General features: G+C 41.8%; 1 protein-coding gene across 2 annotated transcripts; it reads left to right on the forward strand.

Annotated features, from left to right (window-relative positions):
* The first annotated feature begins 182 nt into the window (after nt 1-182).
* LRRIQ4 (leucine rich repeats and IQ motif containing 4) lies at nt 183-17,898 on the forward strand. Of its 2 annotated transcripts, none has more exons than XM_072961524.1 (6): nt 183-1,095; nt 5,985-7,038; nt 10,841-11,014; nt 12,245-12,383; nt 13,414-13,610; nt 17,723-17,898. In XM_072961524.1, the coding sequence occupies exons 2-6, from the start codon at nt 6,016-6,018 to the stop codon at nt 17,873-17,875; spliced, it is 1,686 nt and encodes a 561-aa protein (XP_072817625.1). In that variant the 5' UTR covers nt 183-1,095; nt 5,985-6,015; the 3' UTR covers nt 17,876-17,898. The 2 variants fall into 2 exon arrangements, with proteins under 2 accessions (XP_072817625.1, XP_006200887.1); XM_006200825.2 differs by having other exon boundaries at nt 183-340.
* The last annotated feature ends 1,620 nt before the right edge of the window (nt 17,899-19,518 follow it).

Raw genomic sequence — 19,518 nt, forward strand, 5'->3', positions numbered from 1 at the left:
AAAGACACACAGAGAGAGGGCAGCCTGGCTCCTTTGCGGGGAGAAGTCCTCGAGGTCTAGGGGGAAATGGCTGATGGACTAGGGGCCGGGGATACAAAGACGATTATGACACAGTCCTCTCCCCAAAGTGTGCACGTACCAGCGGAGGCAAGTGCAGAAGCTGAGAGTGGCACTAGCACGGATAGGACACGGAGCTAAGGGAGGATAAAGGAGCTTGTGGGTCAGTCTTGTAGAGGGGAAATGGCATCAGGGAGGGCTTCTTGGAGGAGGTAATATCCTGATTGGCCCAAGTGAACCTGTCAGAGGGCCGGACTGTTTGGTGCATTCTGGAGACATGCAGGTACTTAGGGCTGCCCAGATGAGCACAGACTGCTAGGGCCCGGGTGGGAGGGAGTGGCAAACGGGGGCCAGATCCACGTGGAGCCCTGTGCATCGTCTGAGAAATACAGCAGTTAAGGGGCAGGATGCTGGGAGCTCTCAGATTGGAAACAGCTGATGGAGGATGGATTTGACACGACCTAGAAGGGTTAAGGTCTGCACCAACCCAGGAGACATCATAAGGCTTCACCTAAGGCTGGATTTCGGGGAATTAGAAGGGGACAGCACCCAGCAATACTTTCAGGGTAACGTGGTCAGGATTTGGTACTTGGAACTGCGAGAGAGAAGAGGAAGGAGGGGCGGAAAGGCCTTCTGTTTGGGGTTGCTGTAGATCAACGAGAGGGAAGTAGAAGGGCCGTGCCAGGGATCTGGAGCCGCCAGAGACTCCTTGCCTGAGGAAAGGTGGAAGGAAGATTCTCAAGGTGATATCAGACCATCTAGGAGAACAGTTCAAAGGCGAAAAATGAAACATCCGAGTCCTGCCTCCCTCCTGCTACCCCACCAGGCAAATCCAGACCATCGCTCCACTACCAAGAAACTGCTGGGCAAGGCAGAGGTCTCTTGAAACGCTGTGTATCCCACAGATTTTAAGCATCACTTGAAGTGTTTCTTCAGGTTAAACATGATACAGAAAACACAATTGTGTTTCTGTTCACCCCATGTGTGCTACCAACAAAGTTTTGAGAGATAGCTTGAAATACGAAAGTGTGAGTGCAGGTACAGTTCAGCTTCTGCCTTTCCCTAGCCCCCCCCCCCTTTAAGTATTTTGAGTCAATAAAATAGAGGAAAGTAAAGAGAAGCTGAGGATTAATTGTTACTCCAGGGGGAGAAAGGGATAATCTTCCAAGGGAGCAAGAAAGGCAGAGTCAGACTTTTGCTTGAGGGAGTGACTAACAAACAGGGTCAGAACAGAATAAACAGGTAAGAGCTGCTTTAACTAGACAAACAGAACCTACAGCACTGTTCTCCCTATCTGCCGTAGCAAAACAAAACCAAAATCAGTATTTACACAGAACTACAGCCTGCAGTGTCCAAGTGTATAGCAAATAGGACAGTCACAAAGACACTACCATGTGCACAACTCATTTCCATTAGTACATTTCTTGTTACCCGCAGTGATTTCCAGTTGGAGGAGGGATGCTGTTCAGGAAAAAAACCCTCCCCTTGAGAATCACTGATTGGGCAGGTAGAGGAGGAGGGGAGAGGGACACCCCTCTGAGCTGGCTTTCAGGAAAGCTAAGTGGATTCACTGAGTGCTTATGTGTCAAGAACTCAGAGTGGAGGTCAAACTCGAATCTGAGCTTTCTAGAAATCAGAACCAAAGAGAATATGTGAAGATACTGTCATTCCTCGTTGTCACTAGATATCTTTGGGGATTGGTTCTAATACCTACTCAGATACAAAAATCTAAGGATACTCAAGTCTTATATGAAATGGCATAATATTTGCATATAATCTATGCACATTCTCCTGTATCCTTTAAATCACCTCTAGATAACTTTAATGCCTAATACAATGTAAATGCTGTGTAAGTAGTTGTAAATATAATGTAAATGCTGTGTAAGTTGTTGCACATAGCAAATTAAATTCCTGGTTGAATTTTGCAATGAATATCTGAAAAGCTGCCTTCATGTGTGGCATGCATGTTTGGGTACTGAATATGCAGATGACAGAATTAGTGTTCTATTATTAACAATGATCTGGCCCATGGATAAAAGAAGAGTGAGTTGTGTGAAGTTTACATTTTTACTTTCTGAAGAGATGAGAAAGTAAATCAGTGATTAGGAATGATATCGTGCCCAAAACCTTCTTGCTCACTCATAATGAAAGACAGTTTGAAAAACCAAATTTTAAAAAAGAAAAAGAAGAGGCTTCATTTATGAAATACTAGGTCTACAGTTTGGTGGTACAGGTGGGAGTGAAGAATAGTAACATTTTTGAAAATGGATAAAATGCCATTTTGAGTTTATTTAAAGGAAACAAGTCTTGAGAAGCTATATCAGATCGATAATTTGGCAACAGTGGGGCTGGGGGTCTGTGGCTCAGCACGAGTTAACAGTTCTGCCAAAAGAATGTTCCACTAAGGTCTTTTTCATCTTTAGGTGACTGGCCAGAGGTTTTCAAAAGGACAGGATTGCTGGATCCCAGCTTGGTGACACTCCTCACTCTACAAATTTTTCAGGGATAATTACCCAATTATAGATTTTCCCCTCTTCTATCATTTCTCCATTTCTCCTAAGAAGACAACCAATCAAGAATATCAATATCCCAATACTTCCGTCAGTTCCTACTCATGGAACACTTCTAATACCAATTCTGTGGGGTTTGCACAACAAACAATCTTCCAGTTCTCTCCAGATACTAACTAGGTGTTCTATAATTTACCTCTGACGCTAACTACCCAGAGTTAGCACAGACTCCACAGGCTTAGGGCTTATTCCCAGCAAGGCTGCTTCCTACTTCTGGTACCAGTCAAAAGTCCCAGGTTGTCATCTGTACTTCTACCAATGGGTTGTACATCAGGGGTTCCAACACCTCCCTCCTCAGATTCAGTAATTTGCTTTGATGGTTCACAGAACTCAGGAAACACTTTACTTACTGACAGGGAGGAAGAAATTTTCATCCATCCGTCTATGTTCTTCTGGCTAGTCTAAGAATTAAATTGACCTGAGACAGATTAACAGAAGAAAATTTAATAACACATATACATGGGAAACACTGAGGAAACTGAGTAACTCACCAAAGTGGCCGAAATCCTCACCTTACATACCATCTTCAACTAAAGACAAAAGAGGATGTTGGGGGGGTCTGAGACTTCAAAGGGAGGGAGAGTAACTTACATCGGGAAGGAAAAGCAAATGTTTGGTAAGCAAATGTTTTGATGGGCCACCCAGAGATAATGGGATACAGAGTGGACTCTGATCTTTAAGCACTGCCTGGAGTTTCCACCAACGCGCCTGGCCCATGTTCTATGCAGATATCTCTGGTGATAGCTCTATTCTGGGAACACACCCTCTATCTAAATTCTTTTAGGCAGTTAAAGAGAAGGTTAAAGTTTCTTCCTGAGCCATTTGTGCCTTGATTATATTCACCCTGAAATAATCTGCACACCAAAGAGACATTTTGGGGTGGCAAGTGTTGCTTCCCTACATTACTATTACCAGTTTATTATAAAGGGTACAACTCAGGAATAACCAAATGGAAGAGATGCATAGGGCCGGTGTGGGGAAGGCATGTAGAGCTTCCATGCCCTTTCAGGGCACAACACCCTCCCAGCACTCCATATGTTCATCAACTCAAAAGCTCTCCATGCAAAAATAAAGGTTTTTATGGAGGTTCCATTGCATAGGCACGATTGATTAAATCATTGGCCATAGGTGATTTAACTCAATCTCCAGCCCCTCTCCCCTTCCCTGAGGCTGGGGGCTAGGGCCGTAAGGTCCACACCTCTAATGGGTTGTTTCCTCTGGCAACCAGCCTCCATCCTGAAGCTTTCTGGGGGCCCAACAAGAGTCACGCATTAGTATAAACTCAGGTGTAGTTGAAAGGGGCTTATTTTGAATAACAAAAGATGTTCCACTCCTCTCCTTTCCTATTACTCAGAAAATTCTGAGGATTTTAGAAACTCTTGTGTCAGGAACTTGGGAACAAAGAGCAATACCATATATTTCTTATTATATCACAATATCTCACCTGGAGAATCCACCTTTATCATTAGCTGTGCCTGAGGATTCAATCACCACCAACCAATCAAAGAATTGTGCCCAGGCAATCACATACCCTGGGATGACCCTCCCTCAGCTGGCCTTTAAAAATGTTCAGCTGAAACCCTTCAGGGAGTTTGTGGGGCACAAGCCACCCGTTCTCCTTGCTCTGCCCTGCAACAAACCTTTTTCTGCTCCAAACCCCGATGTTTCAGTTTGCTTGGCCTCACGGTGCATTGGGCACACAATCTTATGTTCAGTAACAATTTTAGAATCAGACTGTGAGCTTCTACCAAAAAGAAACTTTGCTGAGATTTTGATTGGGATTGCACTGAAACAATAGATCAATTTGGGATGACTGACATCTTAACACTGAGAGTTCTCATCCATGGACATGACCTATCTCTCCTTTCAATTTCTTTCTGGTTTGCAACTTTAGTTCATTTCGATTCACTGCAATTTCAAATCCCACCAGGTGTAGGAATCTAAGACCATGAGACAACAGGATCTCTCTCTACTTTTTAGTCCTGCCTACAATTTTCTCTAGGGACACTGAGTCAGCTCCAGTCAAATAGGGGAGAACTAGCTGGTGGGAAGAACTGACTCTGTATTTGGGCTCCAGGCGTTATTAAATCAGGTTTGTTTGCCTGACACACAGCAAGCCAAACACTGAGATACAGAGATTTGCAGCAGAGAAAGGGTTTATTCACAAGGTAGCCAAGCAAGAACACAAGAGAACAAATCAAATCCACCTCCTCAAAGATGAGGAGCCCAGGATATTTATGAGATAAAGAAGGGTGGCCTGAGGCGTGAGGAGTGTGAGGAAAGGTAGTTGGAGATAAGAAAAAGGTAAGGTAATTGTCATTCTTCACGGGTACAACTAAGCTACATGCTTCTTCACAGGATGCATGTTCGGAATATGGTGGCATTAGCATGCTCTGAGGGTGGAGTTTTTGACCCTCTGACACCAACTGGTCACCAGTCAAACCCTCACTCATGCCCAGTTGCAGGGTCAGCAGTCCCAACCAGTCTTAACTGGCTGGAGCACCGATTGGACAACAGCTGACTTCAAGTACCTGAAAACTAATTGGGCAAACATCTTACGACTCCTACATCAGACATACTATCTATAGGGGTGGGGAGGGGGTCTTGTATCTTACCGTTTAGGCTGCCTGATACTTGGAGGATACACATGTATTTGTAAAAACAATTAATGTGTGCTTGATGGGTGAAGGCAGGTTAATAAAGCGAGTTATAGTTTAATGGATCTAACTGATGACTACCCTCGGTTTCACAGATTCTAATCCACCATGCCAGCTCACACATGGCTGTTAAAAGTTTGGCTCATTTCTCCTTATTCCAGGAATTCTTTTACCTATACCTATGGAGCCTTATTTCTCCACCTGCCAGTCCCCAGACTTGAAAATGCCACCAGGCATGAAAGTGCCCACTAGTCTCTCCTTATTTAGGAAGGACTAGTCCATCTCTAGAATTTAATTCTTTCAGCCTTTTTTTGTATCCACAACTTTCTGGTGGCTTTATGGAAAAAAAGCCATATTTTAAAATACTAATCTTTCCTAGTGTTTTCCTCAGTGTTCATGGTAAGAGCAATGATCTTTTGCAAACTTCTACATCCAACCTGAAAATAGAATCAAAATAAGCATTTCTAAAAACTGAAATTAGACACTTTTTTTTAATATATATGAGTCAACCTATTAGGACAAAGAAGAGTCTACACTTTATTCTTCTCCCAACATGAAACACAAAATCCTTTTATGTTGTGTCATAGTGTCAAGCACTAGATTTAATCAACATTTAACGTTTATTTCTCTTAAGGGTACCAAGTCTGGTGGCAGGTAAACAATAAACCGAGTTTTTCCCCTTCTTTTCACAATATTTCAGATTTTGACTATTTGAACTTTCCATCAGAATAATGTCAAGTGATACCGTAAAATCAGTAGAACGTTCATCTAGAAGTCATCAGAAAAATGATCTACAACAGGTTTCTGATAGAACATTTTTCATCGATGCTTCTAATCAGAACTTGGCTACCATTCCAGCGGAGATCTTAGAATTAAAAGAATTAGAGGAGGTGCATCTGGAAAACAACCAGATTGCAGAAATCCCCGAGGATATTCAGCATTTAAGGAATGTCAGAATCCTCTACCTGAACAAGAACAAGGTGAGGAACCTGTGCCCCGAGCTGGCGAAGCTGAGCAACCTGGAGGGCCTGGACCTGAGCGACAACCCGCTCCTAGCCTCGGCCCTTCCTGTGCTCAGCGGCATCCGCAAGCTGCGAGAGCTCCGCCTCTACCACACGGACCTGCAGGAGATCCCCATCATCATCTGTAAACTCCTCCACCACCTCGAGCTGCTCGGACTGGCCGGAAACCACCTGAAATCTCTGCCCAAGGAAATAGTGAACCAGACCAAACTGAGGGAGATCCACCTGAAACAGAACCAGTTTGAAGCCTTCCCTCTGGAGCTGTGCGTTCTCGACAACCTGGAGATCATTGACCTGGATGAGAACAAGCTGACTGTCATCCCAGAAGAGATTGGGAACCTGACGAAGCTGAAGAAGTTCTACGTGGCTTACAACAGCCTGCCTGTGCTCCCCGAGTCGCTGTGCCAGTGTACCAAGCTGTCGGTGCTGGATTTATCCTACAACCGCCTGCACGCCGTGCCGCACACCCTGGCCGAGCTCTCGCAGATGACGGAGGTCGGGCTGAGCGGGAACCCCCTGGAGAAGGTGCCGCACCTCGTCTGCAGGTGGACGTCGCTGCACCTGCTGTACCTGCGCAACACGAGCCTGCGGGTGCTGCGGCGCTGCTGCCGGCGCCTGGTCGGCCTGCGCTTCCTGGATCTCAGCCAGAACCACCTGGAACGCTGTCCACTGCAGATCTCTGCGCTGAAGAACCTGGAAATCCTGGCGCTGGACGATAATAAAATAAGCCAGGTACTGATTCCCTTCCTGGCTGCCACTGTGCTCTCATCAGGGGCCCTTCCGTCTCGAAATTGGTATGGTTCTGGGTCTAAACAGGAGAAAATTAGAACTGGGTTTATGGGTGAAAATCTGGACTTAACAAATATCTCCAACAAGGTCATCGTTTATGTTACTTTAACCCCCCTGAATAGCAGTAGTAATGTGATGTTTATTTACAATGGGTAGGTGCCAGGCACTGAGCTAAATGTTTTCTATATATTAGCTCATTTAATACTCACAAGAACTTTTCGATGTCGGTGATAATATCCTCAATCATATATGAGGAAAATGAGGTGTGGCGAGCTTAACTTGTCAGGGCCACACACTGGCACGTGATAGAGCCAGCATTCTAACCCACAGCTGCTGGGCTGCAGGGCCCATCTCCTTAACAAAGACCCCCTCCGAAAAAGGCTTCCTGAAACAGCAGAGTTTTCTGACACATACAGCCTTAGGCCTTAATGTTCCATTGGTGGGAAACTACAAAACCAGATATGTCTGTAGAGAAACTCCCCTACATGTGCAGGGCGGTAAGTTCAAAAGCCTTCATCATAGCATTGTCGATAATCATGAGTATGGGAGATAATCTAAATGCCAGCTGGTAGACAGAGTCACATGTAACTTGTGGTATACTCATAAAATGGAATACTGTACAATAATGTAAGTGAACTGAAGCTTTATGTGCCAACGTGGATAGATCTCAAAATTGTGGTATTTATTAAAAAAGTCAAGCACCTACTTGCAGAACCTTGTATCATATATAAATCTTTAATCACACAAAACTACATATACACAGCACATATTTTATGGATTTTTTATATGTAATAAAAGTGTAAAAATAAATGGTGGAAAAAAGCTCACTAAATTCCTGATAATGGCTACCTCTGGGGAGAGGGGGGAAGTCAGGGAAATGAGGAGGGGATGGGGGATGGTAGGAGAAGTCAACTTTCATTGCAGTGTTTCATTTGGTTTATTAGTGAAAAGTTTGGGCAGTGGGTTCAGCTGCCTGTTTCCTTATTATATTTTAATATCTGAAAATTTCAAAGAACAGAGTTCTGTTAAAAGCAAGAGACAACTGTAGAGAGAGAGAAACAGAGATATGGTGATCAGCAACTCTAATCAAATAATAGGTCTGTTTTTCCTGACAAAGAACACCACACTCATGTGTACCTCATACATTATAAAAGTCCTAGCCTTAAAGTTGGCTTTTTTTTTTTAATCTTTTTGCTCAGTTTTCAATTTCTAGAGCTTTGTTGAGGGGAGAGGTTTGGTTTTTCTCACTGCTATGGAGTTTTAAAACTGACTTTCAGGAGGTAAACATTTTGAGGATTACTTTTAAGATTTAGGAAGAGAAACTAGGACTCAATCTCTAATTGGGAAATAACCCACCTTGGAGGATTTTCGAGGTTGTATAAGAACCCTCTGCTCATCCTCCCCATACCCCACTATTCTGCCACTGATATAAGAAGGTCCTTTTATAGCGAACGAAGTCTGTCATTCCACAGTGGGAGTAAAATTCTCAAAATATAAAGTGCCCTTGGGATGTATAACACGATTCATTTAAATCCTATTGAGTCATGAATGCTACCTAATCCTTCCCTGTGAGACATTTTAAGAGTCCAGGATGGAGGAGGGAATCACACACAGATGGCTCCTTACCAAAGTTAAGTCTCATCCAATACCAAGTTTTACTGCAAGTCAAACTGTACCGAAATGTGGACATGATCAATGTTAGGATGTTGAACCTGAAAATCTCTATGTACCACTGCTTATCGTTCTTCAGTTCTTATGATGGTATTTCTGTGTTGTCTTCTTTTCTCAACTTCCTATTATGCCAGCCCCTCCAGAAACCTCCCCATGCATTTCTCTCCGTAATGACACATGACCTCTAAGTCAGCTCCTTCTCTCTCCCACCCCAAAGATTTACCTCCTGGGTTCCTGGAGCCTGAAGCCTAGCCAGTAGCTTTTGCTTGCCTAGGGGGAGGCAAAAATAGTTGACTTTCAGTGTGAATCTAGATGGATTTTATTTGTATGGTAAATTTCTATTAAAGGAGAAAGCTCAGCCTCAAAATAGCTACCATTCAGTTATAATGTCAGCAATAATTGTTCTTATTTGACGCAGTGCAGGTTTTCTGTACACCCAAATTTATTTCCGCTATACTTTAATATGACTATGATGGGATTAATTATTGGATCTTGAATATCCTGACAAAAAAATCATTAAACATTCAATGGGCTCCTGAAAAAGAAAAGCTAAACCTATGAGCTAAGTAAACAACAGTAAGAGTGAATGACTAGGTTACAATGAAGTGGTTGGATTGAAGACTCGCTCCCCATTATTTTGGACTGCATTGAATGCAGATGCTTTGCATGGAAGGGATCTAAGGGCCTGAAGAATTTTGAAATAGCCGAGAAGGGAAGCTTCAACATAAATTTCTTTGGAGGTGGGCTTGTTCTGAGGTTTTTTAAAATGTAAATAAATAAATAAACTTGTATATATAGCATACTTACAGAATTTTAAACAAAATTTTTTATTTTTATGGCATTTTTAAGAAAATGAGCCCTAACCCTACACAATAAAGAGAAAAATGTCTTATGGCAGTTTCCAGGTGTGTGAAACATTTGGCTGGTAGATCAGAAGAAAGCCCACTATGGGGATAACTGTTCCCTAATTATTTATCCATTCATCCACTGTAGAGAGGTGAGCTGAGCTGAACTCTTCTAACCATTCTCATGAAAGGTAGAGTGGTAGATGAGGGAATGGATGGAAGGAAAGTCCAAGAACTAAAGCAAGGACCCGTGAGGACTCCCACTGAGGAATAAAGCCACATAAGGGAACTGTGTTTCAAACAAGTTAAGAAGCTATTAAGATACAGACCTGGGCCTTTTTTTCTACAAGAAAATAAGCATCTCTAACACAATCAAAAGAATGATCGTGTCACATATTTTAAGAATGAGATTTTTCCATGTGGTTCCAGAGGGCCAGAAAGAGGCCCATTGGTGGATGTAAATAGTGATGCAGATTTTGGCTTGACAGGAGAAAGAAATATGATAAGTAGTGGTATTTATCCAGTGAGCTTTTCATCCCAGCAGGTGGTGTTTAAACAAGAGCTGGATGGCTAGCTGCCATATTAGAGGGTTACAACAGGGACCTTTTTAAGACCTTCCAAATCTGAAAGTCTGGGAGTCTGTGAAATGCCTGCCTGATACCAGGACAGACAACCTTGGGATTCACTGGAGAGCAGAAGATATAATCATAATAGTCTTCATTGTTTGCTTCCAATTGAGATTTCAACTAAAGCTTCAAAACCGCTGCTCTAAAGCCTTTTAGGGTGAGAGGTCATGTCACTAAATTGATCAGTTCTAATAACTGATCAAGTTGATTAGTTCTAATATCTGATTAGTTATTAGTTATTAATATAAGACCTTCTTATATTATAGTTGCAATGTTACACTAATAAGCTGAGTACTTTTTCTTTCAATAGTGTCAAGCATTGCTACACTACAATTTAAAAATTTGCAATAAATTAGGTTAAAAATTGTTCCAATTTAAAATAGTAAAGAGCAAAGAGGCTGGGGAAAAGGTAGAACTCCAGGTTTTAGGTCTACAAGTATAAATACTATAAATGCAAACATATGTGCCAACTTTTCATCAGTAGATTTTAAATTGCTCTACTTTTTTTTTTTTTTTTAACAATCTGCCCCTAGACTAAAAGCCTAATTTATTTCCTTACTGTCAAAAATAATCTTGACACTTATCGTTTCGGAATACTTCCAGTTACCTTCAGACTTTGGTTCACTTTCAAAACTGAAGATTCTTGGACTAAGCGGGAATCAGTTCTCTTCATTTCCAGAAGAAATTCTTTCTTTGGAGTCTTTAGAGAAATTATACATTGGCCAAGATCAGGGAGCCAAGCTTACCCATCTACCAGAATGCATTAGGAAACTACAGGTAAGCCTCCCAAAACGAGCAGGCAAGGAAGTACACGCCCACTGTTCCCTTCAACTGGCTGACACTGAGAAAACATGGTGGGGTTCTCATGCTTGTGGACTTATCCATACTAGATTTCCAGCTCCCAGCAAGCAGTCATTATTACACTTTGAAGCTCCCACTGTCTTCCTTAACAACCCACACTCAAAGAACATTTTATTGTGACTGCTCTTGGATATGTCATGCCATACTCATTTCTTCTGTGGGGTTTGACATGTTTTATTTGCAGAAATTGAGCCATGCCACTTTCCAATTAATTTCTACTTTTTGTAAGTATTCCCTGAAAATTGTATTATTTTGAAGCTAAAATATCATACAGATGACATGGCTGGGATTCTGCAGTTTAGATTGGGTGGTCTGATTTCCCTCCCAGCATGGTGGACAGCGAATCATGGTTTATTTAACTATTGCACCAGGTTCATGCTAAAGATGGGTCCACAGCACTGTGCTCAGTCCTAGCAGAGCAACAAGATAGCATCATTCAAAGTAGCCATACTGTTGTGTCTTTATGTATGCAGACTTAAAAGAATTATTTTTTCATGTTCCTGGTGCTACACTCTTAATACTGATAAAGTAGGTTTAAGCCACTGCATAACTCCCAGTCATGAAACTGAGCAATGGCATATATAGCACAGGTACTTCTCACCTCTTCCTAATTCTCCATCCCTTTGCCCTGTGTTCGCAGAACTCCTTTCATCAACTTGCTCCTTGTCCATGTCATGCAACACTCTCCAGAGTCTTAGAGTGAAATGCAGATGTTAAATTTTTATCCAGTGAATTTGAATATAGTTAGCCTGTTCTCTGTACATTTTGGCTATTTCCACTTGGGCAATGCTGGATTGATATTTGAGACAATTACAGTACTATAGCAACTGCCACCGATATTTGGCTACTGAACAGGAGCAAAATGACATTTGTAGTTAAATGATCCAAATTGTTTTTTCCACAAAATTCTCCTGAAACAAATAAACACCAGATTCCTGTGTTCTCTTTTCCCTACATACATGGGAACCACATCTAATGGCTTAACACAAAAATAATTGTAATTTTTGATGATGGGTCTTTAAATGTTTTTCCCTTTATCCCAAAGCATAATATCCTCATTGAAAGAACATGGGAACTCAGAGGTGATTCTGGTCATTATAATTCCTTTATCAATGTAAGGATTATTATATGCTCATGTTATTTCAGAGTCTTAAAGAGCTGTATGTAGAGAACAATCATCTTGAGGAACTTCCTGTATCCTTGGGATCAATGCCTAACCTGGAAATTCTTGATTGCTGCCACAATCTGATTAAGCAACTTCCAGATGCCATTTGCCAAGCGCAAGGTGAGGAATCTTTGTAGATTCGCAGCCCAGTAGAGTTTGAGGTCAGGATTTCCCATGACTGAAGGCTTCCTTGCACTGCTGAAGACCAACCTCAGTGTTGAGAGCTGAGACCTACCACATTACCTCCTTGCAGGGCTTCCTAGTGATGTGGGGAAGACCAGGTGCCTGATTAATATGCTAACAGCCTCACAAAGGCGGTTAGATTGTTCATTGGGAACTGAAAAGTAAATAGCAACTGCTAAGAAAATTAGCATTCATCCGTACCCGTACAGTCATTATACCACGAACAAGAATTTACTGACTACCTACTATCTGCCAGAATTTGGAATTGGGGACTCTGTAGTAAATTTGCATTAGGTCACTAAGTCACCTGAATAAAAGGAAAAGTATGACCCAGAGTGATGAAATTAGCAAGGAGGGACTTTTGGAGCTATATGATTGACATGAAAAAGTCATAGATTCATATTTAGACACACAAACATTTTTCCACTAGGCTAAACCATTTTTTATTTGTAAACCCACCCATCTACTCTACAGGCTTCGGCTGAGCTCCTAGTGGAACCAGATTAAAAAGTGGGATTTTTTGCCATAGTGTGCTGCATCTTTGTGTTTACAGATATGTTTCCAAACTACGATGATTTTTTTAATGAAAGGAGGATGAAGGAATATGAATGGAAGCTGTTGCCGACCCACAGGACACTCAAAGATTAGAAGCAGGGGATGGGTATACAGTTCTCCTGAGTCAAGCTCCTGACCATGCATTTTTATCCTGTCCTTGGTCCCTGGAGGAGTGGAAATATTCTCAACATTTTTTGGTGTTAACTGTTTTCCTGTCTCTAATACCTAATAACACTGGCTCCAATAACTTTGGGTTGTTATAAAAAAGAGAACTTGGTTTGCCTCATTAAATGTGATGTCTTTTGCTACATGGCCCAGCAGGAAACAAATATTTCAAAGTGATTGGACTAAAGAACACATGTTTTAATTTTGCTTATTTTTAAGACAAATCTATTTTTTTAAATTGTTTCAGCTTTGAAAAAATTACTACTCGAGGACAACTTGATCACCCATCTTCCGGAGAATTTGGATAGTCTGGAGAATCTAAAGGTTCTGACACTGACGGACAATCCCATGGAAGAACCCCCAATGGAAGTGTGCACCCAAGGCAGTGAGGCTGTGCGGGAATATCTTAAAAATACAAGAATTATGAAAATAATGGCAACAAAGGTAAAACCAGCAAAAATTCTGGATCATATATTCAGAGATGCTTGGAGTGGGTTAATGCTACACTTTACAGGTTACCCTGTGGGGCTGCTCTTTGTGCGTCTGTACCTTGTCCTCCTTGAGAATAGGGATTCTTGTTTACTTTCATATCCCCAGGGCTAAGCAAGAGATTTTTGAACATCACCCTAGCATTTTTTGTCTTCTCTGTTCCTTTTCTGTTTGTCAGGTAAGAAGCCAACAAATAGGCAAAAGAAACCCAAATTTCAAATCCCCAAATGATCTAAAACTGTTGGACTACTCACTAGAATGAAAAGCTTATATTAACGAAGCCAGTAAGATAAGGCTGAAAAATCAGAAATGAAAGCATTTATGGAGCAGAGGTCTAGAGACCAGAGTTCCACTCTGCCACTAGCTAGGGTCAAAGGGCTAAGAGCCGAGTCCCTCTCCTTGCCCACCAAGCCCCTGGAGACATAGGGATACCCCGGGTAGACCAGGAATGTGTCGACTTCAGTCAGTATTCAGTAGTCTTCATTCAGTGGGTCCCAGCCCCAATCATCTCACACCCAGATGACAGCATTAGTCCTCAACTAGTGTCCCTACTTCCTCGCCTGCTCCCCCTAGGATACATCTGCCACTCAGCAGTCAGACTGGTGCTGTTAAAACACAGGCCAGGTCTTGCCACGCCTCTGCTGAAATCGACGATGTTCCATTGCACCTGGAATAAGAGTTAGTCTTTGGTCTGGAAGACCCTCTGACAAGGGCCCTCAACTGTATCACACCTAACAACCTCCTTTTCCTAATAATTATTGTGTGTGTGTCTTCCTTTACTCTTCTGAAATTAAACTCATAGATAACATAAACTACCCAAAACATGTAATTTTAATAAATCAAAATAATGCCCAAGCTGCAACATAAAGGAAAAAGAAAATTTTATATTAAGATATTAATTTTAGTTTGTGTATACTCAGTATGACTACACTGGAAGAATGAAGATAATACTTTTGGGATACTTCTGAAAAGCATTCTGAAAAACCCCGCACCATCTTGCACATTTTAAAATTGATATTTAACATGTTTTGCTACTAAGTCTAAATCAGTGAAACAATTTACTTTCCAGTGTACTTTACACAGTGACATCTTAAAACAGAGTTATCTAAATGTAGCCAATGGAATCTAAATACCATTATGATCTAATATGTCAGTAAACATCAATTTACAAAATATTTTAAAGAGCTCCTATTTTACATGCAAAAATGTTGTCATATCTTTTTCTTATTGAACATATATTTCCATTCCACTTTCCCCTCAGAATTCATCTTAATATTTATATATATGTGTGTGTGTGTATAGTGTTTATATATGTATATAATTTTAAAGTCATTTATAGATCACCTTTCATACTTCTGGGCTACAAAAATATTCAAATAAATTCAATTTTGAAATTAAAAAATGTTTCCCTGTGATCATAGGGTTTTAATGTTCTGGATTGAGTCTTACTACAATTATTAGTAGTATAAAATTAACCAAACAATAAATCTATTATAAATTTTGGTATTTAATTATTTGACTTACAGGATTTGGGGAAAATACATATGCAAGTGGGAAAGATTTTCTTTACATAGTTTATACATCCTTGCATGAATATTACTTATTGCTAGGATGACACAGGGTTTGGCATCATTTCTATTCCTAGTTTTCATTTTACAGGTAAAACACTAAGAAACCTTGTTCAATTCACAAGTTGACAAAAATAGCAGCTTTTTTTTTGCACATATTATTTTCTTTTAAATGGCAATGCCTCACACATCTCTGAACTTCTTCCAGATATACCCCAGAAAGTAGGCAGCAGGCTCTTAGCTGGCAAATCAACTTCAGTTTTCTTGAAGGCAAAACCACCAGGACTGGTTGCCCAGTCCTTAGAGCCAACATCAATACTGCTCTCTCTCTCTCTCTCTTTTTTTTTTTTTTTTATTGAAGGGGTAGAGGTAATTAAGTTTACTTACTTATTTTTAGAGGAAGTACTGGGGATTGAACCCAGGACCTCCTGCATGCTAAGCATAAGCTCTACCACTCGAGCTATCCCCTGCCCCCCAAAACTGCTGTTTTGAATTGTCCCTTTTTTTGGCGTCCCAGAGGTTTTTGGAGTTCAGGGCAATACCCCCTAGTCAGACTCAGGTGGATGCCCAGAGGGGCGGTTGTGAAGGGGGAGGTGGGACTAGAGAATCAGCAGTTGTGTTCATAGGCAGGTACATTCTAGGGAGGGGCACGTATGGAAGTTGAAGCTCTGAAAATGAGTTGCTCCCACCGGTCCAAGCCCGCACACCCTTGGAAAGTCCATGGACAAGGATGCATGTCACGCAATTGATTACTGTTAAATCTTAACACAACAAAAAGCCCAGTAAATTTCCAGAATGCCTCTCCCAGGCAATACTGTCTCTGGGAAAACCCCCACCCTAACTGATCTGCTGCTGTCCCTCCCCACCTCGCCCTTCCCGTTTTCACTTTACTTCAGTCACAAATGTGATCCTTTGTATTTTCCCAAGGGCCAGGCTTGCTCCTGCCTCAGCCCAGAGGTGCTTTGCCCAGATGTGGACAAAACTCTGGCCCTCACGCAGCTCATTCTCTGCTCAAATATCCTCATACCTGCCCTTGATCCACCTTATATAAAACAGCATACCTCCAGCTACCTCATCCATTTATTCATTCATTTAACAAATACTTATTGAGCTTCTGCTACATACCAGGCACTGTTCTATGCACTGGAAAAAGCAGCAAACAAAATGGACAAATATTTCTATCCTCATATTGCTTAAAGCCTAGTGTGATGGGAATAAGAACATGGAATATAAAACATAAATTTGTATACTATGCTAGAAAGCAATTAAGTGGTATTGGGAAAAAGTTCAAACTAAGGGGAACTGAGGTTGCCAGAAGTAGTGTGTGTGTGTGTATTATTGGGATTTCATTTTAAATGAGATGGTCAGGGTAGGCCTCATTGGAAAAATGATTGTCTTAGCTCAGGTGACTGTAACAATATACCATAAGCTGGGCAGCTTGACCAATAGAAATGTATCTTCTCGTAGTCCTGGGAGCTGGAAGTCCAGGATCATGGTGCTAGCATGTTTGGTTTCTGGTGAGCGCTCCCTTTCTGCTGTGCAGCTGGCTGCCTTCTCACTATGTCCTCATAAGACAGACAGAGAGAGAGAGAGAGAGCAAGCTTTCTGATGTCTCTTCTCATAAACGCACCATTCCATCGTAAGAGCCCCACCCTCATGATCTTACCTAAACCTAATTACTTCCCAAGGCACCATCCCCAAATACCACGACACTGGGTTTAGCGCTTTAACACATAAATTGTGGGGAGGGGAGGACATAATTCAGTCCATAGCAATGACATTTGAACAAATTGTTGAGGAAGTGGAGGGGTCAGCCCTCTGAACACTGGGAAGAGTGTTCCAGGCAAAGGCCCTGAGCTGGGTGGTGCCTGGATGTGCCTGAGCGAGTGAGCATGGGGAGAGTTAGGAAGTCAGGAGGGAGAGCACAGGTCAGACAAGGCCTTGTAAGCCATCGCAAGGACTTGAGTTTTTAATTCTGAACGGGGAGCCACTGGAAGCTTTGAAGAGTCTCCTAGAGAAGGGAAGTTCTTGAGTAGGTGCGAGGGAATAGGATCGCAAGAGCCAGTGAGGGCCGGCTGTCGGTAGGAGCACTCACGGTCCAGGAACGAGAGGGAAGGCGGGGACCGGCCTCCCGATTCCCCGTGCTGTGCAGCCACTTCCGGGGCACTTACCACCATCTGTCAAGTACACAGTCACGTGTTTATTGTTTACTGTCTTTTCCCCTCACTGGACTACGAGGCTTACAAAGTCGGGGACGTTGGTATTTAACTGCTGTTTCCTAAATGTCTAGAACAGTGCCTGGCACATAAAAGCATTAAATACTTTTAGAATTGTTTGCCTGGATGGCTGGCCAATTGAGAAAGAGAGAAAATAAGGTTTAGAGGTCTAGTCACATTCCATTCTCCTCATCTTAAAAACCACAGTCTGGAACAAAGAGATGTAACCATCCCCGTCCACCGTGATACGAGCTGACGCTGTTCTGGTTTGTCTTGTTTTCAGATTCAGGCGTGGTGGCGTGGAATCATGGTCTGGAGAGGACTGGGGAGATTTGAAGAACTGCTAAAATTGCAAAAGAAGGGAAAGAATTCTCCAAAAGATAAGAAAGGAAAGAAGGTTGCAAAAGGAAAACCTGTAAAGGGAAATAAGAAATAACTCAATAAATGTATGAAATGAGATAATGAATCCTGATGGATTAAGAAGGAAAATCTCTAGGAATTAGATGCCAACCACACGAAACTGATTTGTAGACTTACGGTTACATAGAAAAATAAAGATTTTTTTACTGAAATGTTTATGGATAAAAATGAAATGATGCCTGGGATCGTATTGCTTCAGAACAGTATCAGGGAGACAGGTAAGTGTGGAGGATCCAAATGAAACAAGATTGGCCAGAGTTGGTAATTGTAGAAGCATGTGATAGGTACACGGAGGTTCATTGTACTATCATGTCTACTTTAAAAACTTTTTATTATGAAATAATTCACAGGAAGTTCAAAAGAAATGTACAGGGATGTCCATGCACCTTCACCCGCCCTCACTGTTGACACCTTACGTAACTATAGTACAGTAACAAAACCAGACAGTGGACGAAAGTACTATTCAGAGCTTATTCAGATTCCATCAGTTATGCATGCACGTGTGTGTGTGTGTGTGTGTGTGTGTGTGTGTGTGTGTTTAATCCAATGCAGTTTTGTTACCTGTAGCTTTTGCACAGCCACCACCCCAATCAAGCTACAGAACTGTTCCATCACTGCCAGTCTCCCTTGTGCTGTTTAGTGACACCTGCCACCTACCCCTCTCCCAATCCCTAACCTGTTCTCTCTCTCTATAATTTTGTTCTCCATCTCTAAATTTGAGAAGATCATGTAAATGGAATCATATAGGATGTAACTTTGGGGACTGGCCTTTTTACTCTGCAGAATTCACTGGCAGTTCATGCGAGTGGTGCATGGATCAGCAGTTCTCTCCTTTCTGGTTGCTGAGTAATACTGCATAGTTTGTTTCACCATTCTCCCACTGAAGGATGTTGTTCTGTTTCCAGTTTTTGACTATTATGAATAAAGCTGCCATGAACATCTGCTCATAGGTTTTTTTGTACCCGCACAGGTGTTCACGGAGTTCATGGGGATGCCCAAGGAATTGAAGAATCATTACCTAAAACATCCCCATTTACCACTCAAGACCCCCTCATCCTGATGACTTCTTTTGGAGTAGTATTGATTTCAAATTCTGCATGTCTTTCAGGCAATGACTGCAATTAGTGTAGCAAAAAGAAAGCAAAACATAATTTGATTAGAGCATATGAGAATAGAAACGTGTGAGCAGACACCTCTGCCAACCCTGAGGAGTCTTCAGGCCCTCTGCCCAGCACCTTGTCTAGTTTTCTCAGCTCACACAAGTGTCTAAAACAGCATCGACAAAGAGGGTCAAAATCCCTTTCTGACGTATTACAAGGTGGTAGGCAGGAGAGGGGCGGACAGGGGGTAGGTTCTTTTTTTCAGGATCAATTCCTTCCTGCTACTAAGCAGAAAATAATACTGGCATTTTCAAAAGTTAAGAGGAAAATGGAGAGCTTTAGTAGCACAGAAACTTTTATTTTGCCCTGTATCTCTCTCAAACCTAAAATATCCTGGCCTTTTCAGAGCCAGTTGTTTTTAGAAGGTTATTTTTGTAATCATGAAGGTATATGCGCACTGTAAAAGACATAGAAAATAAATAAAATGTGAAGAAGATGTAAATCACCCATAATCTTATTCCTCAACATAACCACTGTTCATATTTTGTTGTATTTGCCA

This window comes from Vicugna pacos, chromosome 1, assembly GCF_048564905.1.
Source record: "Vicugna pacos chromosome 1, VicPac4, whole genome shotgun sequence".
Taxonomy (NCBI): Eukaryota; Metazoa; Chordata; class Mammalia; order Artiodactyla; family Camelidae; genus Vicugna; species Vicugna pacos.